The following is a 23,421-nucleotide window of genomic DNA, read 5'->3' as shown; positions in this document are numbered from 1 at the left end:
ATCCCTGTGGAGGGCTGGGCCACAGAGGCAGCTACAAGTTACAAATTTGTTCAGTTTTAACGTTGTTTTTGTCAGTTTAATTTATGCCTTCAAAGTTTCAGGAAATAAAATTCACGTTTTCTACAACTAAAACACAGAAGAAAAAAATGGTGAATTTCTCTGGTATTTCATTTGCACACTAGAAGTGTTCTTATAAACTTAAGTAAAAAATGTTTATATCAGAATAATTTTTCTGTTCACTTTCATATAGAAAAGTATAGTTTTGTTGCCAGTAAAGAAACTCCAGATGTCAAATCATAGTAATAATATTTGTTTACATCATGGATTAACAGGAAGGCCATTGATAATGGATAGCTTATTATATGCTCAGAATAATCCTGTTAATATAAAATGTCTAATCCCCAAATACTTGGTAATGTACAGATTTAGTATAGAAAGCTATCCTGATGATTTCTGAGGTTTATATAGTAATTAACCAGTAGTAAGTACAACTTAATCCACAGGATTTTGGTTTGTGGATCATGTACATTTTTTTCATAAAAATGAAAAAGTGATTTTATTTCTCCTTACTTTTTAGAATTTTGGTTTTCCCACATGCATTCTTCCTCTTCAATTTGAAGTTTTCATGTTCAATTTAATGAAGTGAGCAGTTAGTGAGTTATGCTTACCACTGCACTAGGTTATATATTCTTTTTTTATTTTTACATGTACTTACTGCATATATTTATAGCACCATCCTTTTCTTTTTTTCTAGATGAAATCTTATATGTAAGTCAACCAACCAGTTTACAGATTTTATTAATTCATGTTGGTTCTTATTCACATTTTTATACTGAGTATGCATGTATGATGTAAGTATAAAAGTTGTGCCTAGTTTATAAAAATATGCAAATATTAAAAATTCAGAGGTAGCAGAAAGAGGTAAGGTCTTATATGTATAATAGACAGTCACTTGATCTATATTTAAGGTTTAACTATAAAATGATGAGGTTAATTATATTTGCATCTCATAACTGTGGCTGGTATACCACCTGGCTATCCAGGGGCTGTCATGTGCTGCAGTTGTCATGCCCTAGTATACTCACAGCCGTGGGCAAACTACGGCCCGTGGGCCGGATCCGGCCCGTTTGAAATGAATAAAACTAAAAAAAAAAAAAGACCATACCCTTTTATGTAATGATGTTTACTTTGAATTTATATTAGTTCAGACAAACACTCCATCCATGCTTTTGTTCCGGCCCTCCGGTCCCGTTTAAGAACCCATTGTGGCCCTTGAGTCAAAAAGTTTGCCCACCCCTGCTCTAGAAGGACACATTACTGTGTCACACTTGGCACAACACAATCATCTCACACTTGCCAGCTCTTTGTTTATGGTCTGTGTGGCCCATGCATGTGAGCTACTATGTATGGAGCCAGTTGTCAACTATACAACTTAGGAAGTCACACTCAGTTCTCAGACATCATATGCTTGTATGTTTATTCAGCAGTTTTCTAGTTTATGGCAGGTAAGTGTCTTATTCTAGCAAAACCAGTCTTAGCGAAGGGTCACCTTTTCAGATTTGCACAAAGGAACTCTGTGGGCTAGTGACAGCCCTGTATGCTGGCATTTGAATCTAGGACCTTCCTTTATCGTTTCTCTACCTTATATATAATACGTTGCCTCGAAAAACTTGACTTTTTAATCTGAAAGGTTTACATTATTATTCATCTTGTCAACTTCTGACTCAATATCAAAAGAAGAAAAAAGTCAAGTAGACATTTATATATATATATATATATATCTGTATATGTAAGCTGTATAGAATGTTTTGGTTATTCATATTTAATTCAAAGTTGCAAATATTCTTCAGCCAGGGAAGTTCTGTCATTTGAAAAAATGGGTAGTAAAGCACTTCTTTTCCTTCTATAGCCTCTAAAAATAGTATCTCAGAGGTGTGGAAAAAGTCGATTTCTCTTGATAAGTCCTACAAGTTACATCCTCAAGAGATACTTTGTATTAGCAAAGAGGCTATACTCTCCTTGTCTTCTCTTTCACAATTATGGTAAGAAAGACCAGGTAGGCAAGAGTACAGTTTTCTTTATGCCACTCAACTGTAGTTGAGCAAAGAGTTTGTTGGTGTCACATTTTTATTTCACCTCTGCTACCTCCCCCCCCCCCCACTCCCGCCACCCCATCACAGTGCTTATTTTTAAAACTTGATTCAGTTGAAAAAAATATTCATAGCTTAAGCAAAATTGTTTTTATTAAATCCAGCAATGATATAATATAAGTTTAACTCTAATAATAGGTCAGGTTATGATTATAATCTCTTCAAGAGGAAGACACTTGCATAGGTCAAAGATGGTGGCTTTAACTGTACTGAGATTCCTTTTAGACTGTAGTGCTTTTTAGACAAGTTGCAATGCTAGTCTCAACTACCATTTGCAGCCTATTAAAGTGATAGTTCTTTTGGAGAAACTGATAAAATTAGGCAAGAGATAAGCATCTTTATGGTGATATTTTGAATATGTTTGTTGGAGATAGTAGAATAAAAATATAATTATTAAAAATGAAGGCATTCTCAATTTAAATAATTAGCTTAAATATTAGTCAATAAACTAGGAAAAGTGTATGTACCAACCAATTTTTAAAATGACAAACTTGCTAAATCTGGAAACCTCTTGTAAATTTTCTGTGGTCATCTTAGACTTACAGATTTGTATGTTATTAGTATTCACTAATCAGATCCAAATAATTATTTGAGATGATTTTCATAACTTTTGAAATTATATTGGTAAAAGGCCAGTAGACCAGGGCACAGAAGGAAACTTTCTGATGTCTGACCATTTAATGTTTGGATATATCAAGGTTTTTTTCTTTTAGTTTTTAAAAAAGAATTACAAGTTCTGATAGATTGCTTCACTATTTGCTTTCTCTAAAGAAATAAATATTCATGAACAGCTATATTTAATCCACATTTGATCACAGTATTAAATGTCCTTTAGTCTAACAACTTAAGAAATATATTTCTTGGGCAAAATTTTACCATTTTCTCGGCTCAATTAAGTTTGGTATTTAGTAACTCCTTTTATAATAAACACAATTTCTTATGAGTTAAGGGCTCACTAAAGATAGAACGGTCTTATAAAGGTATTTATTGTTACATGTCAAATATGTATTTTGAATTTGAGGCAGTTAATATTAACATGATAATTTCCAAATGTATTCATGGTTCCTGGCACAAAGCTATGACTCTATCCTATTATTTGGCAAATACTTTGATCTGACATTAAATAATTTGGTCACCAGTATAGAAGATGATTTAAAAGTCTAAAAAAATGATGTTTGCTATGAAACAACTACTCCCTTTATTTAACCTGCCATATCCCAACTCGGGGTCTCATTTCTTTTTTCATACTTCATACTACTTCAAGAATAATGTGTCATTGTAGGAACCACAGCTTGCATTTTCAGTTAGAAGCCTTCTACCAGTTTGGTTTTGTAAGATGCACGAGCAACTGCAAAGATGAGCTCATAATAGTCTTGACTATTATGCCCTGCTTCAGTTTGAGTACTTACTTTACATATAATCAAGCTTGTCCCACCAATAAGCAGGACCTGAGACTACTTTTAAAGTAGGCCTAAATGAAAAGGTAGAATTCAATCTATATTTTTGCTTTTTATTTTCATTAATTTAAGGTTTTGATACCTTTAAAGAAGCATAATTGATGAAAATACATATTTTGTGGTTTCTTGAAGAGATTAACATCTTATATTGGGTGTAAATGGATTTAGTCTTAACTTACTCAGGGGCAAGATAGATACTTTTTTCCTCTGTTATCTGCTTATCTTGATTCAGAATGACCAATCTAAAAGAAACTGTGGCTTGTGTACCTATTGAAACTTAGCTAAGCTCACATCTTTTTGATAAGAGGTAGGATTGGACTTATGTCTTATTCTTCAGAAATCACAACATTAAACAGTCATGGCAGGGAGTGCCCTTGCTCTGTTCTTGAAAAAAATATTGAGAGCCTGCTGAATTCAAAGCAGCTTGACTCTGTCAGCCCACTTCATAAATATAGTATAGTGAAGTAAGATTTTTTAAAAAAATTAGGTCTTTGCATTTTCCTTGTTATAAAATATAGTTGTCATAAATTAATCAATCATGTTTTTAATACCTTAAATATAAAAAGCGGGATGCCCTTGGGATACCTTTGATTTTTTTTAAGTGAAATATATTTTGTTACATTTATGTTAATTATGTGCAGACTACACATTTTTTCCAATGATCCATTACCTGTCTCAGACAAATATAAATTATTGTTTATTTGCTAAGTAAAGTATTAAGTATTTGGTGATTTTTAATTAATGAGCAGCCAGTTATACTGTGGTTCTATGTATATTCAAACTAGTACTTACACCTAGAAATTATTATTGCTGTGGTAAAGAATGTCCATTTTATTCAGTAGAATATTTTGGGTCATGCTATTCTGTTTTATTCTTTTCAGCTTCGTGAGTGTGTGTGTGTGTGTGTGTGTGTGTGTGTGTGTGAGTGATTGAGAGCTTTTTTCCCTTCTTCTGTCTAAATTCTTTTTCTCTAAACAGTGTTGTAATATTCTTATTTAAAATTATTGTAAATATTTAATCATTACATTCTTACCTCTCAATGATTAACTAAATTAATTAACAGAATTAAACTAAACTTTGAATTATAGAGAATTAATTTTATGTCATATTTATGTTAAAACACATCAAACAAATATTTGATAATTTAAGATTTATTTGCTCATTGTATATAAATAGGGAATCACTTTAAAATTTAGAATCTCTTGAATATGATGAGAGTGGGTTATAGTTTAGGAGACCCTTGTTACAGACAGTTCTCCCATGAACACTCTCTCTTTAGTGTTACCTCTAAACTGACTTAATATTTCTTGGTCCCTCTAATTTACAGAAATGTTGTGAGAGTCAGCTGTCATAATGAGCTTATAGTCCTGAAGAAATCCGTAATGTATAATTACAAGTGTCACATCATTTTGTGACTTGTCGATTCCTGTTTTGTGCACTATAGCAAGCAGATCATCTTAATAACTCACTGAGCATAGTAACTCAATTGATCCTTACAAAACATCTATATACAAGGCATTGTTTTGTTCATTTTACAGATAGAAAATAATACACAGAGAAGCTAAGTATTCTGCCCTAGATAACATAACCTGTGAGTGCTAGAGCCAAGATTTGAGCCAGTCTGACTTCAGAATCTTAATCAAATGCTATAAATGGTGACTGAGACATAGGGCAGCAGCCTGCTTCTAAATGTTGGGATGTGTTCTACTAGGTTCTGAAGACATTCTGTGTCTGTTTCACACCATAATTAAGTAGGGAGTTTACCATGTTTACATTCATCCACTCCCAACTTTAAAAGGTCCATCAGTTTCAGAAAAAAAAAAAAAAGACGCACATTCATGGTCTTAATGAAATTTATAATGGCATCGAGTTTATTTGTTACTAGTGTTTTCTAACATTATGATAGCTTTCCTGGCACATGACTTTCTAAATAGAAAGATTTTTCTCTGTCCATTTGTAGCTTTTGTGTTAGTATCAAAAGTTTCCTCTTAAACTAGTAATGACTCTTGAATTTGTATGCTACTGTCTTTTTATTCATGATTAGTACATTCATAGATTATCAGTTGATATCATCTGCAAAATAATGTAAGTCATATAGCAAATAATAAACAGTTTGATCCTCTATGAAATCCCTTTAGCTCTGTGTATTGCCTGATATTGAGCAAAGTTATAGTAGAGAGACCAAGATTATTTTGTTTTTATTTTGAAAGGCCTACAGTATGCAGCCTTTCTCCAGGACAGCAACCCCAAACAAGGTGAACTAATTTTGCACTGTTATTTTACTTTAAATCTGCTTTTAAAAAATACTACATTTCTATCTTTCTTTAGGCTAGTTTAGTTAACTCTTGTTAGAATTGTTCATTAACACCATATTGTCTTTACTTTGCTTCTAGTTGGGGATTTTTTGCTAGTAGGTTTGCTTTTTAAAAATTTTCTTCAAGTATTGAAGTGGCTTTTCACATATTATGCTACTAATCAGGCTGTATGAGAGTAGTTGGTGACACCTGGTAAAATCCAGGAAAATGCAGGATTAGCTTTTGGGCATACATTATTATTAGAGCACCATGTAAATTAATTCTGTTTACTAAAAGAGAAATTGTAGGCAACTCTGCCTATCTTAAACATGCTTATATAATTTATATTTCAGAAAAGTGTGCCCTGGGTTTAGAATGTAATAACTTTTGAACTTCTGCGTGTTTTGTATATTCTAAACAGCTATTGCTATGATTAAAAGAATGAACAGGTATGTTCCCAGACCATACCTCTTATATCTGATAATGGAGTTATTCATATGCCTTTATGTAAATAGTATATCCAAATTTTCTCTGCTTTTATTTCATTTGAATTATATTTTTATTTCTGTAATTATTATGAAAACTAGGTCTGCTATTAAACACCCCAATGAGGAAAGATCCATTTTCATCTCATTTTATGGGTGGATGGGAGAGAATAGGAATAGAAAAGGGGCAGAGGTAAAGTGGGGAGGCTAGAGCTTTAGAGCTGTGCACCAAAGTTATACTCTTGCTTTTTTTCTCTTAATTTACTTAGTAATCACCATTTTAAGAACTGCAGGAAGATGAATTAATGTAAAAAATTTCAAATGATGAAGGTTGGCACTTTCTTTTGTTAATAACGAGTTAAACATAAGCCTCAAAAAGATATTTCTGAACAACTTATGAAAAAATATTCTGAAATATTTTGTTTTAAACTTGGCAAGAGTTCTGTTAGTTCAAAATAGAGCAGAGTATCTTATCTCCACTGAAACCTAATTTATCAATGATTTTTGATATAAATATTAAAATAGCAGCTTACATATGAACATTGTGAAATGGATACACAGTGATTGTTGTTTAGTACAGCCAAGCACTACATATATTATGTCTCTGCAGTGCCTCTATGTCAAACTTGGTGAGATAGGTATTTTTCCTACCATGCACACATCATTGTTTTCTGTCTCATCAGTATCTTACGATTTTTTTAGCAGTTTGACTGAAATTACTCCAGTGTAAGTTTACAGAGTATATCTATCTGCAGCAAATAAATAGAAATGGTTATGTTTTTCTTTATTGCTTTGGTCAATGAAGACCATGATTTCTGAACAAAAAGTAAACTGAAAAGCTTACATTTTTGCTGAGTTTGCCAATGTGCTGTAGCCATGACTCTGAAAGTGAATTTTGGAACATTAGTGACTCTCTTCCCTTTTGAAGGTGTTGATAAGAGCCCTGTCATATGTTCAGGCGGTAATTAGTACATTTCAGCCGGAGGCGCTGAAGGGGTCACTGCTGCTAAACAGTGCTGTATTTGAAGCCCACTTATTGGGGAGTAATTGACATAGAAAACCGTTCAGTTTCAGAAACAGAGTGTAGACAGTGATTTATAAAAAAGACAAACGATGGCAGAACCCAAGTTTGGAATTCAGGAAATTCAAGTTTGGAAATCATTGGCAGTGGCCTTGATTACACTGAATGTGGATTAAACCACTGTTCACTTAGTTACCACATCTGCAAAAGAAAGTTGAGAATGAATCCATCACTCTTAACAGGTATTTTTTGACAGAAGCTAAGAGTGGCATTTATGAAGAATGAATTCTAAATTAAGAGGACTTATAACATCTTCCTGTTTATGTTTAAATGGTATTGGCTGTATAAAAAGAGTGTAACAAAAAAGAAAATGTTGAAGAAAACATACTGCAGTTATGTTCTTTTATTTCCAGGAATAGTCCAAGTAAGAAAATAAGCCTACTTCCTTTTAAGTTTTTTTTTTATGGCAATGTCCTTTGGAGAATGTGATTAAACCTTTAGTTTCACATTTTCAATTTATTTTTCCAAATTCAACAGACCCTGAAAATTTGACAACCTATCAGAACATGGACATTCTGATTAATGGTTATTTTCAATAAAGCATCCAATACCATGGATGAGAAGATAAGAATAGTGAGCATCACCATTTATTACTATTTTCTCTGTTTCAACAGTGAGCTAATTAAGTACTTACTATATTTTTCTAGAAAGCAGAACAAAACAGAGGTTTGTTTATTTGAAATACTAAGGTATAGATGTTTGTTTGGGATATTCAGTTTATTGAAGAAATCATTCCATAGATTATGTTTTTTAAAATTGAAGATAATGTTAGACTACGATTGGCTTTGGACTTATTTTTGAACTGGTTTTTCTATCAAATCACCTTAAGATATTTTGAATATTAATACTGTTTAGGGACGGATTTAAAATTTAAAGAAGCAAATTTGTAGATATTTTTCCCTCTTGTTTTAAAATGTCTAAAATTGTTTATGATGCCTAACTTCTGATGGACTTTAGTTTCAATTTTGTTCTTAGTCATTGCAGATATTGACAAAATGTCATACGAAATTATTTTGTATTTTTTGTAGGACTGGGAAACAGAAAATCATGACTGGTATTGTTTTGAATGCCATTTGCCTGGAGAGGTGTTGATATGTGACCTGTGTTTTCGTGTGTATCATTCCAAGTGTTTGTCTGATGAGTACAGGCTTAGAGACAGCAGTAGTCACTGGCAGTGCCCAGTTTGCAGGGTGAGTACCTATATGAGCTTTAATGTGCTGGTCAGAGGGTTGGAGTTCATTGACAATAGCTGCACAAAGATACCCCAGGTGGTCGTGCCAGGTTGATGGATAAAGTACTGGAGGGTGGGGGTTATCTGCTGAAATGATGATATATAAACATAGAGCACTCATAAATGGATATCACAGAACACATGACATATTCAGGGTTTGGATTTTAGAAAGTTGTAATCATATAAAAATATACTCTCTTCCCTTACTTTACACTTGCCTCTGGATTGTATGACTCCTTCAATGAATAGTCTTTGGGAATTAAGAAACACTCTTCCATACCAAGGTCTGTTCAATTGTGTCCTCTTCGCTACTCAGAAAACAAAGCAAAAAGGCACATTGTTGGAGACATTCTGTATCTACTTCTCATTTATATTCATGTAACATTCCCCCGCCCCTTTCTTGTCACGTCATGGGTTAGTTTCTTTCTTGTTTATAACTCATTCGGAGGGTGGATTGGTTGGACAGTTGTATGTATATAAAACATTCTAATTTAAAGCAGAATGAAATAGGCTGGTAGGTAAAATAGGTACTTTCCACAATTACTTTCATTCATATTATTTCCCCATTGAAAAGTATACATGCTGTGATTGTTGGTTGCAGGATGTGGTATGTGTGTGTATACGAGTGATGTGTGATACCTAATACTGCATTACATGTGGCAGTGATGGTGATTAGCAGTGAATTACTTGATTGTAACCTCTATTATTTTGTACTTAAAATTATTAAGATACTTATTTGGAACTATGCAGATCACCTAGATTACTGAAGTTGTTTGTGAATATACTTTGTAATACTGGAGTAACTTAGATACTCATTTATTCTTCCAAAAATGTATTTGTCTTCATAATTTTTCTTCTCTTTGTTTTCAGCCAAACATGTTCTGCCAGTATAATGAGCAAAAGATAGTGTACATTCTAGTCTTTCCTAGTACCTATGGTTTTGTATTACTTTAAGTGTACCGCATCCTACCAGCATATTCCATAGGCAGACAAAAGACCATTGAGATAACATTAAAAAATAATGTGTGATGATGATGTAATAAAATGCCTAAATGCTACATAAGCAGTGATAAGTCCCTAGAATGGAATATATTAGTATGAAGCCTCAGGTTGCAGATTACCTTCTTTTTGAGGTCTTCAAAGAATTTATGTATCTACAAAAATTATTGTAATTAGTGGTATGGGAACTGCATTTAATACTCATATTCTGATTTGTGCATTTTATAAACTAATTCCTGTTTTTTGGTAACAATTTAAAGTAAGTAAAGAATAATGAGATCTTAAGAACAGAAAGCATTACAGTATAAAAATATAAAAGAGATGGGGTCACTGACCAAATACTGAATCAGGAATTTAAGAAGTACAATGCTGGACATACCTGTGTCTTTATAGCTATAGCTTTTTAATATGTAATATTTAGTTCTTATTTTCATAGTGAAGAATTTAAACAGTAACACTAGGATTTTTAAGGATGGGTTAAACTTTATTATGTATTTTATATTCCTTACATGAAGAATGGAAATTGAACAGTTATACCTCTGAAGAAAATGTGTAATATTTCATCCATTAGAATTCACCATCAAGTTGTCAGATTCTATTTTCTATGTGTTTGCTTTACTCGTTACTGATTAGATGATTTTTTTTTAAAAAATTTCAGAGAGTTTTACTGGCATACACAGAAACATGATAACCAAAATGGAACTCAGCTTACCCCATTCTATTTTTCTTTTCTTCCCTCTTGGTTTCTACTTGTCTTTGTCAGTGTAGATCAGCCATGGGCAAACTACAGCCCGCGGGCCGGATCCGGCCCATTTGAAATGAATAAAACTAAAAAAAAAAGACCATACCCTTTTATGTAATGATGTTTACTTTGAATTTATATTAGTTCACACAAACACTCCATCCATGCTTTTGTTCTGGCACTCCGGTCCAGTTTAAGAACCCATTGTGGCCCTCGAGTCAAAAAGTTTGCCTACCCATGGTCTAGATAGTCTCACATCTACCCTAATAAAAGAGAAAGATGCAAATTGACCATACCTTCATGACACTCACCAATCAGGAGTGAGTATGCAAATCAACCCAACAAAGATGGTGGGTTGATTTGCATATGCAGGCACCGAGCAGCCCGTGGCCAGGTGGGACGGGACGCTTGCATCATTGCCATGGTGACGACGCAGGCATTCCACATCGCCCCAGCTTCTCCGGGCCTCTGGGCAGTGTGGGAAGGTGGAACGGCAGCTTTTGGCCAGAGCTAAGGCAGTGCTGGCAGCCAGGGGAAGGAAGGCCCATCTTGCACGAATCTTCGTGCATCGGGCCTCTAGTTGTGATATAATTACACTTCCTGAAAAGGAAGCTATGATTCAACAAGAAATTGTTAACACTTTCGTTTCATAAACTGTGAGTTGGTTAGGCTCAAAAGGCCTTTTTCTGGGTTGGGTGTGGTGAGTTTTAACTTCGGCTTTAAACTTTCCAAATAAGTAGTTTTTTCTATGTTAGAATTATTGTACTTTAATTGTTAATTATTACTTTCAAGAAAAGGTTAGTGTTATCTTCTTTTCCTGGGAGAAGAGGTGATAATAGCCTTGACATTTGAATGGAATTTTAAATATCCTTAAGGTAAAATTTTTTGCTTGATTTTTGTTGTTTAACAAAGCATCAAAACTTGAAGCCATTTTTTTTTATAATCTAACATGAGAGTGACTGACCAGATTTAAATATTCGTGGACTAAGAGAACTGAGAGACTGCAATTTAAGAACTGTGGTTCTAAACCAGAAAAACAGTCTTTTCTGTTTTTCTTTTTAATTAATGTTTGGGGAAAATATAGACTAATTAGATACTAGTATGCTAATAAGGAATTTTGAAGATAGATGCCCAGAACAAAATTTCAGTGAATGCTTAGCATATAGATGGAACCCCAACCATTATTACCTAAAATTTAAGTTTAAAACATTTCTAATAAATTATGGCGAACAGAAAGCTAATTCATTTTTACATAATCTCTTCCCCTCAGTATTGAAAAAGTCACTGAACATGTCAATTCTAATTGAAAATAAATTTTAAAAAATAATAAGAGTACATGTAAAGATTCATTTTAAAAAGTCACTTAGAATAGTCAGCTATTGTTACTTCAGCTCAAGCAGTTTTATCTTAAATATCTGACTATGAAATATTTTAAGAGGGTAATGGTTGGAATTTTTCTCAATTTAACATAATTTTATCAGTTTTCATAATCTCAAGAATCTCAGAACTCAGGATATTTCTTTGGAATGTTTGCCTTTCTAAAAAAAAATTAAGCTGTTACTTTATGGATGTAGTAGATATCAGATTAGCATTTTACTTTGAAGAAAATTTGTTCTTTTTCACACTTTTAAAAAATGTTTTTATATGCTTTTATTGATTTCAGAGAGAGGAAGGGAGAGGGAGAGTTAGAAACATAATTGATGAGAATCATTTATTAGCTGCCTCCTGTGTTCCTCCTACTGGGGATTGAGCTGGAAACCTGGGCATGTGCACTGACCGGGAATCGAATCATCACCTCCAGGTTCATGGGTTGACACTCAGAGCCACACTGTTTCACATTCTTGTTACTGAAAACTGTCTTGTTACTAATGTCATTAGTTTAAAAAGAAGGGTGGGGGAGAGACTTAAAATATTTATTTTAACTTGGTTGTAAAAAATTCAAGTAATTTAGAGGATAAAGAAAAAGTAAAATTTCTGGAAATGTTGTCACATAATAGGTGAACGTTCTCACAGATATCCATCCTGCCCCTCCCTCCGAGCTCACCCATTTGTATCTTATCTATGTAGTTTTATGTGCATCACTAGATGGAATCAGTTTGTTTCTATTCAGCAATGTCCCAATCTTTTATTTAAGTATCATAATGTGCCATAATTTATCTAACCAGTGCCCCACTGGTGCTTATTACATTGCTTCCATTGGCCTGTCCAATCAGTAACATCACACTGAAACTTAGCTGTCAAAGAGGACATTCATGTTGCTATGTTCAGAGTCATCCCACACTTTACACTCTGAAGAGCAGTCTTCTCATTACATTTGGATGTATTTGAATTTTATATTCCTGAAACAGCCATGAATTTTCTAGGGGTGGGGGGAGAGTAGAAAACATTAACTTTTAAGTGAAAATTGCTTTTGAGATTTTATTTGCCTAAAGAATATATCTATAAAACACAGTGTAATCAATTGTATTTTTTAAAAAGAGACAAAATAAATTTCCTTCTACCTATGTAATTCTGTCCTCTTTCATAGATAGAAGTAAATTTATTCTTCAGAGGATAAATTAAAGTGAAATTCTTAAATTAAGGGATAAGCACATGTAAATTTTTGATAAAAATCACTAAATTGTCCTGCAGAAGATTATACCCATTTATGCCAACATGAAAGTATTTTTCAATTTATTTTTACTAATTTGATACGGTACAACTGTCTGTATTATTTTAATGTTGCTTCCTTTCATAAATGTATTTTCCAAATTACAAAGTCATTTTATCCTTTGATGCTGTGGTTATAGAAGACAGGCCAGGGTGTGTACACAAGCCGATGTGCACATGTGTATGTGTGTGTGTCTGTCTGTTGTGTCTGTATGAGCACACATGCGCATGGATGCATAGCTGTGTGTGTGTGTACCTTCGTGGTGCGTGTCTGTGCAAGCATGGGCGTGTTTGTGGAGGGTGGGGGCATGTGTGCACATCTTGTGTATGCATGGATGTCTGTTGTGTGTTCAAGTGTACATGTGTGCATGTATGTACACGAATTCATATGGGGATGGGTGTGCATGTTATGCACGTTTGCTGGCCTCCAATCTTGCTGGTGAACATTATGATACTGTTTGAGTAATGACTACTTGAATTTTTTTTAATATACAGGCAGGTTAATTAAGGTGTCCTAAGAAACCCTAGGACCACCTCTGAGACTGGAGCACCATGTTGCTTTTTAGAGCAGCACTTGCTGGGAGACCTTTCTGTGGGGATGGAAATGCTCTATCTGTGTTGTCCAGTAGGAACTTCCAGCTATGTATGTTTATTGTGAAACCCAGAAATTGGAATTCAACTTGGCAAATGTGGCTATGGCTACCTATTGTATCATATAGTGCTGTTTGAGAACTGCATGTTCTAAATGCCTATACTCCCAGAGAAGCATCTTTGGTACAAAATGTCTGCCTCATGACTGGCTTGGCATTTGTTCTCCCTATGAAGCTATAGTTAGGACTTGGAAGAATTCTAAAGGAGGGATATAGATCAGCACTGCCCCTCCTTTCCCTCATATACACATCAGATTATACAGCAAACACTGCGTCGTGCCTGTAAAATACAGGGTAGTGCAGGTTGATGGCTATAATATCAGATAGCGCTGCATTTGCTTTGAATCTGGTACCTCATAAAAAGTCAAATTAACTTTAGAGGAAAAGAAACAGTATATATAGTCAAACAAAATAATTGGCACTTTCCTGCTTAGTAAGTTTGAGATGTATTTTGAACCTGGGTCCCTGTTTCCTCTATCCTCTTTTAACATGTTCATGTTTCTTACATAAATGATTTTTGTTTTCAGAACTTAGATTTATATTACTGCTCCTTTAGGTTCAGATATATGAAAATTTTATATGTGGACTAAAATATGTCATTAGAGAGCAAATTTTGTGTATTGTGTGCCTTTACTGTGAGCACATAGAAAGAGCTAGAATGGGAAGACCACAGCGACTTACAGTACTTGTCTCCTTTTCCATATTTGGGCCTCTAAAACGGAATATTGCTCTAGTGAAATCCATCCAGAGATTTTTATCTTAGGCTTTTATATTATACTAGAGGCCCGGTGCACAAAAATTTGTGCACTCGGGGAGGGGGTCCCTCAGCCTGGCTTGTGCCCTCTCGCAGTCTGGGACCCCTCGGGGGATGACCAGCTGCTGGCTTAGGCCTGCTCCCCGGGGGATTGGGCCTAAGATGGCAATCAGACATCCCTCTGGCAACCCGGCAGCCCTCAGGGATGTCCACTTGCCAGCAAGGAGCAGACCTAAGCTGCAGACGGACATCCTTAGCGCTGCTGAGGAGGCAGGAGAGGCTCCCACCACCACCGCTGTACTGGCAGCCATCAGCCTGGCTTGTGGCTGAGCAGAGCTCCCCCATGTGGGAGCGCACTGACCACCAGAGGGCAGCTCCTGCATTGAGCGTCTGCCCCCTGGTGGTCAGTGTGTGTCATAGTGACCAGTCATTCCCAGTCTTTCTGCTGTTAGGGTCAGTTTGCATATTACCCTTTTACTATATAGGATAGAGGCCTGGTGCACAGGTGGGGGCCGCCTGGTTTGCCCTGAAGGGTATTCCACATCAGGGTGGGGGTCCCGCTTGGGTGCCTGGCCAGCCTGGATGAGGGGCTGATGGCTGTTTTCAGGCTGGCCACACCCCCTTTAGGGTGGGCGTCCCCACTGGGGTGCCTGGCCAGTCTGGGTGAGGGACTGAGGGCCGTTTTCAGGCTGGCCGGTGACTGAAGCTCCCAGCCTCCCCTTTTTTTCTTTTTTCTTGTTTTATTCTGGGATTTATTTACCTTCTATAATTGAAACTTTGTTGTTGTCACTGGAGCTGAGATCTGGCTCTTGCTCACTCCAGCTCTAAAGCCACAGCCTGCTGAAAGCAGGTATCTGGCGTTTGTTTAGCTTCTATAATTGAAACTTTGTTGCTTTTGGAGCTCAGAGCTAGGCCGCCGCAGGCGGGGAACCTTGGCTTCCTCCAACACTGTAGCAAGCAAGCCTCCTGCTTGCTTCAGCTGCATGGCTGCCGGCCTCCATCTTGGTTGGCAGTTAATTTGTATATCACCCTGATTATCCAATGAGAAGCGTAGCAAAGGTACCGTCAGTTACCCTTTTTGTCTTTTATTAGATAGGACTAGAGGCCCGGTGCACAAAATTCGTGCACTGAGGGGGGGGTTGTTCCTCAGCCTAGCCTGCACCTTCTCCAATATGGGACCCCTCAGGGGATGTCCGATTGCCGGCAGTCAGACATCCCTCTCACAATCTGGGACTGCTGGCTCCTAACCACTCGCCTGCATGCCTGATTGCCCCTAACTGCTTCTGCCTGCCAGCCTGATCGATACCTCACTGCTCCCCTGCCGGCCCGGTTGTCCCCAACTGCCCTCCCCTGCTGGCCTGGTCACCCCTAAATGTCCCCTCCTGCTGGCCTGATCACCCACCACTGCTCTTTCCTGTCAATCATCTTGTGGCTGTGGGTGCTGCCATTTTTGAGTATGTGGCAGTCAGTATATTCCCTCCTTATTGGCTGTGGGTGCCGCCATCTTTGTGATGGTGTGAGGGTCAATTAGCATATTCCCTCTTTATTAGATAGTATTATAACATAAAATTTTTGTATTACAGTTTTTTTATAACCTGTAGCAAACTTTGGTTTACTTTGCATCCCGTTTATGACATACTTATTGTGACTTTTATATGAATAGGTCAATGTAAGTCATATTCCTCCCCCACCCCCCCACACACATTTCAGGTGGCATTTTGTTGTTTAAGAATCACAAATTTTTAAATTGTGTTAATATACAAATTGGTGATCAGCCTAGCCCATTAATAAAATGAAGGAATAAGAAAATGTAGATAAGGAAATTAAGAAGAATCTATGTGGAAAAATTTTATCAATAATTTAAAAAATGTATATATTGATCCTACATCAAAACCAAAAGGTTTCCCAACTTGTAGCACCTGATTCTCTGATCAAGTATCTGCAGAGATTTTAGGAAGAGTGCACCTTAGTGCTACTTTCACATTAATTGGAACTATTTCAAGCATTTCCTACTACAGTTTCTCTTGAAAATATTTGAAAAAAATAAAATATTTGAAATGAAGATATATTTTACAGGAAACTTAATAACTTAAAGATATATATGCAGAAGGAAGTCTATCGAAAGCATTTCAAGTTAACTTTTAAATTGGATGTTAAGACCCAGATACTATATTTTTTTCACACAGTTTATAGTATACTCAGTAGGCAACTGAAAATGAAGGAATTTAACTGGTCTACTAAAACCAAACCAAGACTAAATCACCATTAGAAAGCCACCTCGAGTTTTATCAAGTGGATACTTATCAATGTTACTGACTTGCTAATGTTAACTTAGTTCTGGGTAAAGTTATATTTTGTGTCATTTGCACCATGACTTTTGTTCAGATAGCTAAAGAAAAGGTCATTGATGAAAGCTATTTCTTGAAACTGGTGATAGAAATTTACTTCTGAATCCATTTTTCATTCTTTTGGGTATGTAGGCAATACAGTTCTTTTTAAATTCCAAAATCAGGAGAATGCCCATTTAATGTTCAGAATGAAATAGGATAAAGTGCTAAATGAAAATATTTTGAACATGAATTCCTTATTATGTATTTATTATGAAACTGTAACTGTTCTTACTTTCTGGTCAGTCTTCCTTTGTTAATGTGGGAAATTTATTCATATTTTCACCTTGAAAGTAAGTACCTTTACCTTCAAGATACATATTAACAAATCAGGAATGGAGATTTGGTTTTTAAATAAAATAGAAGTAGAAGCCATGTTTGAGGGGATGTGAATTTTTTTTTAACTGGTGGGCAATCATAGTATTGAAAATGAATGAACAATAAATATTTTTATAATTCCTACAGCCAACTGAATTATCATCTTTGTACTAGCAAAATAGAAAAATAATTTTAAGATCTTTGTCTAAATCAAGTAATTTATAAGGCAGTTTTACTATTTATCACTACCTTGACTAGAGGAAAAAGTAATGGGAACATTGATAAATGCAGAGGGTTTTAAAAGTTGATCTGGGTTATAAAACTGTAAAATCTTATGTGTTGTTTTCTAGTCTTTTTACAAAACTACCTGGACCCAAGCAAGCAAGAAAAAAATGTCCATGTCTTCTTCATTGCCTTCCTTTGATGAATTTAGCAGTGTTATGGTCAGAAAGGCTTGGATATGAGTGTGAAATGTTTTAGGTGGTAGTGTATTTGGTCTTTGTGATACATGTATTTGGTGGCTTGTTTAGAATCTTAATAGAATTTTTAACTCTAAGGAATTATGGAAATAATAGTCTCTATATCAAGATGGTTTCAACTTAATCTAGATAGAAAGCTTATTTAGTGTTTCCAGTATTGATGAACTGAAAATAGTACAAAGGGCGCAATTTCCTTTTACTGTCTGCAAATGCATGAGGTGCCAGGGTAAGGTGTGGACAGGTGGGCAGGTAGTATTCCCATTAGCTGATAGTCAGCCTCTGTGAGCATAGAACAAATGATACTCATTTCTTGACCTTAAAACAGAGACAGGCAACTTATTTTCAGAAAAGAATGGAAAGGCTTACTCCACTGAGGAATGCCATTCTGTCTCTGCTTTTTAAATCTTGTTCTTTCTTTAAAGGTTAGTATTGTGTAGAAGGGAAGGAACAAGTAGATACAAAACCTGGTTCCATGAAGTTTTCCTGAATGTCCCTTTTCTATTCTCTGGTCCCTGCAGTATGCCACAAAGGAGCTTAGAATTATCCCCAAAGTCCATTTAATAATGAATGGTAACATTTCTGACATGCATAATGACACCTCTGGAGCAATTTTTGTGTGAATATAGTAGATGTAGAAATAATACATATTTTTACAATATCAGTTGGTTTTGTGGCCGGTACAATTAAAGATGCTTTAATAGTTTGTAAATCACCCTACCAGCAGTTCTCAACCGGTGGGTCGCGACCCCTTTGGGGGTCGAACGACCCTTTCACAGGGGTCACCTAAGACTATTGGAAAACACATGTATAATTACATATTGTCTTTGTGATTAATCACTATGCTTTAATTATATTCAATTTGTAACAATGAAATTGGGGGTCACCACAACATGAGGAACCTGTATTAAAGGGTCATGGCATTATGAAGGTTGAGAACCACTGCCCTAGACTGGCTGCTATAAAGCTGAAAGCTGATTTTATTATCTGAACTAGTCATAGCTTAATTCAGTCAGAGCAAAGAGTTGACTTTGTAAAAATTAATAAATACATATAGAGCTGGAGTAGTATTCAGTGCTGTTTGTAAATCTGGACGAACAAGTCTGGAAACACCTTATTAGTAGAGCTGCATTTGCTAGCATGCTCCAAGTGTCCACTTCATGACACTCTTAGTAGTTTGCATTATCCTCAGAGTTCCAACTTTTAGCTGTAAGAAGACATATTTCTGACAGGTTAAGGGAGGTTTAAATTTATATCCTTTAACGTAAATAAATTAAAAAAGCTATTACCAGAAACTCAAGTGCAAATGGCGGTTGCTGGATTGGTTGTGGGAGGTTTGGGATAGAGCTAGAGGGACTCCATGTGGTTTGGTGCATCCCACATGCAGAAGTGAGTAAGCCAAGTTTTCCACCATTAGAACTGGCAGTAGGTGTGATGTTCATATCTTTAGGTCTTATGTTGGAGAGTTAATTTTAATGTTAGTGCTGGGAGTAAAAAAGACTGAATGTAGGTATATTTTTAGAAAACTGTCCTAGAATATGATTGACGTTGATGGGGCAAGAGGGGCCTCAGTGATATTAGAGGAGAAATGGTAGGCTTTTGGGGTACTTCCATCAGACCAGCTCTACCCTTAAAATCTCAAACATTGAGGTTTGTTATGTATACTTTGTATTCAATCATTACAAACGGTTGTAGATAATACTTTAGAGCCTCTAATTTCAGTAACAACCTAGGCAATTTATGTGCAGATAAAATTTATGGTGATTCTTTTCTGTGATTACAGATAGTTAGAGAGCTTGGAGTTTCTTAATTCTTCAAACAATGTAGGTAATTTAAATGCAGGTCAGTGTTTCTCCACCAACTTACAGGGCAACCTGTACCAGAATCACCTGGTGTACTTGTTTAGAACACAGCTTCTGGGCTGAGGATCAGGAATCTGCTTTTCAACCAGTGCTCCAGATTTGTGAATTTATTAATATTTAAATGAGCCTTTAGTTGTTAGAGGCCAAAGGTGATATTTGATCCACTGGCAATGAAATGGTTCACACATCAGAAATAAATAAAATGGTTTAGAGTGGCCAGAATATGCAAGCACAGCTTGGGTGTGTGATTAACTCTTTCACATTTTGGATGGGTCTTGTCAGTTGAATGGCATGGAATATTTTTGTAGTAAGCAGTAAATTTGGTTACTAATGACTATCATCACTTCAATTCACCTAGCACTTACCATGTGCTAGAGAGTGTACAGGCCCTTGGTTACAGAACACTGAATTAGGTAGATTATTATGGATCCTGCTTTCCAGAACTTAAGAGTCTAGTCAAGGGCTGGCAAACCACAGCCCATGGGTCAAATCAAGCCTTCCACCTGTTTTTGTATTGCTCATTAGCTAAGAATGGGGTTTACATTTTTAAATGAAGAAAAATCAAAAGAGGGATAATATTTTGTGATGTGAAAATGATAAATTCCAATTTTAGTTTCCACAAGTTTTGTTAGAACATTATTTAAGATGACGTCTTCTCCACCATGGCAATTGAATAGTTGAAACAGACACACTGTGTGTGTTCTCAAATCCTAAAATATTTTCTGTCTGGCCCTCCACAGAGAAAGTTTGCCAACCCTGTTGAGTCTGCTGCCAAAGGACGTTCTGGATATTGGGAATTCCCCCAAAAGTGTGAGGCGCTTGTCTTTCTTTAGTCACAGACTTGGGGACTTGGATTTGAATTGAACTCCAGCAGCACAAATGAGAAGATACCTTGATTTCTAATTTCACACTTTTTTTCTTTTGGATATTTGGTGTACTGGAATAATACTTCCACAGCTTCATCCTCTGCTAAAATATGTTTCTACAGTTTAAAGCAGGGTCTCTAGAAAATACTGAAAATTCTAGATCATTTAATCCTGAGTGTCCCTTTGACTAGTGATGCTTAGGCACTGTAATCAATGATCAGTTGTGGATCAAAAGTTGCTTGTACCTTCTTCCAGCCGGAAACACCATAAGTCACTGAGCGTGACACATTATTTATGATTTGTCTGAGATATCTAGCTAGACTCTTTGGATTTGCTATATCCCAGCAATTGTTTGTAACTAGCCTGAGAATCCCTTACTCAGGAAGATGCTCAAGATTTTCTGTTATTTTTTTCCCTTTAAGTAGAGGGAAGCAGCCCCTCAGTTGTCTGTAATATACTTAAGAGCATCTCACTTTAGTGGATGTCTTATGCACATTTATAACACAGCTTCAGCCATGTGATTATTGTCCCTTTAAAATGGTTCCAACAACTTTGGCCATGAAATGGAAGTTTTTTCCGTGATAATTTGCAGATAATGCCCAAATCACTCCTGTATGCTGCTGGGTGTTTTGAACAGTTACCAGAACTTTATTGGGCTTTACTAGGTTTGAGCTGCATGCTGTTACAGAGAGGCCTTTACTGATGAGTCCTGAAGTCTGTAAGTAACAGTAGGTACAGTTCTTCAAAGCCTGAGAAAAGATTGGGTCTGAAACAATCTGCAGATACTACACAGCATTACTTTTATGTTTTCCAAACTTATGAAGAGTTGCCTGCTTAGTTATATTACAGACAGAATAGCATTTAACCTTAGAAGCGAACCTTTACTTTCTGTTAGAGTAGCTTTTGCTCAAGCTACTGTGAGTGGCTTGGTTTGGCCAACAGGCATTACCTGAGACACTGTTGTGAATGTCACGTAAGGCAGCTCACATGTATTACCTAAGAAATACCCAGAAGTCTTACAGTGCCACTCTGGGGCAGAAGCTGCAATGCTTTGTTGATTTCTTGTGTGAAATACTAAATCTCTAAATTGTAACTGGAAACTTTAGAAAGAAAGCCCACACAAGTTTAGCAAATGTGAAAGCATCTTATAACAAATGGTTGTTGTTTTTTTAACTTTTTAAAAATATATATATATAGCAAATGTTTTATCCCTGCACATTGTTGGGAAAGGTTTTGCATCTGTTCAGGGTCTTCTCTTTTGTTTGCTTCAGTTTGCTGAGGAAGCTCCCTGGGCCCCGGGTCTGGGAAGCAGGCTCCTTTCAGTATCCTGGGCAGAGAGCTCCGTGCCCCAGGGCAGCTGTTCACTTACCAACAGAGGGCTTGTATGCATTTCAGTTCTTGTCCTATATCTGCAATAGAATCCCATATTTGTCACCAGAAAAGTGGATTGGGCAGCAGTACAAAATAAACAAGTAGGAGAGGTTTTCAACAAAATAAAATTTTGGATGTGACACTCCTTTTGGTGAATTCTATCCAACCCAAATCACTAAAGTTTCTAGTATAGTATCTGCAAAGTGAACAAATACAGGAGAGAAACATTATGTCTGTCTTAGCAAGTAGATGGAGAAAGTTACTAGGTCTGGCATCACTTTAAAAGGACTTTTGAAGATTACCACTTAACACTTCTCAGTGTAGCAGCCAAGGTTACAATTGGAACCACTGCACCTGTTTGTGTAAATACATAGCCTCTTTAATAATGCAAGGCAGTGATTCTCAGTCAGGGTCACTTGTTAGAAACACCTGGAGTACTGGCACAGTGAGTGCCCAGGCCCCTCCCTAAGCCGTGGCACCTTGACATTGTGGGGCTTTTTTTTTTGAGGTAAAATTTACTTTGCAGGGGTTTGCAAAAGTCTTGAATGTACCATTTGATGAACAGACAAATGCACACACACCTGTACACCCAGGTCCCACCAAGGCAGAGAACATGATCATTGTACCCTCTTCCTCAGCCATTGTTCTCATTACTTTTTTGTTGTTGTTGTTAATCCTCTGTCGAGGATATTTTTCCATTGATTTTTAGAGAGAGTGGAAGGAAAAAGGAGAGAGAGAGAGAAACTTTGATGTGAGAGAGACACACCAATTGGTCACCTACTGCACACACCCTGACCAGGGCTGGGAACCAGCAACCAAGGTACATGCCCTTGGCCAGAATTGAAGCTGGGACCCTTCAGTCTGTGGGCCAATGCTCTATCCACTGAGCCATACTGGCTAGGGCCTCATTACTTCCCATCACAGATATGTTGTGCCTGTTCCACAACTTTATATAAGTGGATATTGGTGTTTTTCCCAGTGATTCAACAGCCACAGTTGGTGAACATTGAGTGGGATAGCTATGTCTGAGTAGCACTTTATTAAATGGGGTAGAAGACCTCCTGAAGTAATATTTTGAAGGAATTGGAGCTGTGAAGGATGGGATAGGTAATATCTATTCAGCCATGGAAGTCACATGTCCCCCTTGTGTTTCCTTTTACATTTTATGTGAAATAGTCCTTTTTCTAAGCTCATATCGCCACTTTTAATTGCACATAGTAGAAAAGAGATACTCTAGCTACTTGACTCTAAACAAACTTAAACATGACGCAAAACCAGATTATCATCTTACATTTATCATTTAGATTTGTGAAATTAAGGCCCTCAGTCTGAACACTGCATTTGCAGTCTTCCCAACAGGAAAGAAATAGTTGCTGCACATGGTTGCGCTAATTTAGCAGTTCACTTAAGAATGTTTAAACAGATGAAACCAAAGCATTGTGGGATATGACCCCACCCACATTTTGTGTAAATTCTCTGTGGGAAAGAAGTAGGAATTGAAAATGGACCTTTATTTAAACAAGAACAGTTTAGTGCACAAGTTACCTAAACTTAAGCAAAGTAGAATAGGGTTTTCTGTATCGATTCAAAGTGTTTTCATTGTTTTTGTTACAAAGAAAGACCAATATAGTTAGGATGTTTTGGCTATA

General features: G+C 36.2%; 1 protein-coding gene across 26 annotated transcripts in view; it reads left to right on the top strand.

The window, feature by feature from the left end:
• ZMYND11 (zinc finger MYND-type containing 11) overlaps window positions 1-23,421 on the top strand; it is a 138,715-nt gene that overhangs the window by 84,588 nt on the left and 30,706 nt on the right. For 13 of the 26 annotated variants that reach the window (XM_036342910.1, XM_036342901.1, XM_036342843.1 and 10 more), the window contains 2 exons: window positions 5,818-5,862; window positions 8,496-8,657. The exons of 3 other annotated variants lie outside the window; for them this stretch is intronic. In XM_036342910.1, the coding sequence (XP_036198803.1) occupies window positions 5,818-5,862; window positions 8,496-8,657 (207 nt within the window). 10 more of the 26 variants (XM_036342863.1, XM_036342926.1, XM_036342965.1 and 7 more) reach the window with 6 other exon arrangements.

Source organism: Myotis myotis, unplaced genomic scaffold (genome assembly GCF_014108235.1).
Source record: "Myotis myotis isolate mMyoMyo1 unplaced genomic scaffold, mMyoMyo1.p scaffold_m19_p_1, whole genome shotgun sequence".
NCBI lineage: Eukaryota > Metazoa > Chordata > Mammalia > Chiroptera > Vespertilionidae > Myotis > Myotis myotis.
Note: the sequence above shows the minus strand (reverse complement) of the source record. Positions and strands in the feature narration are given on the sequence as shown.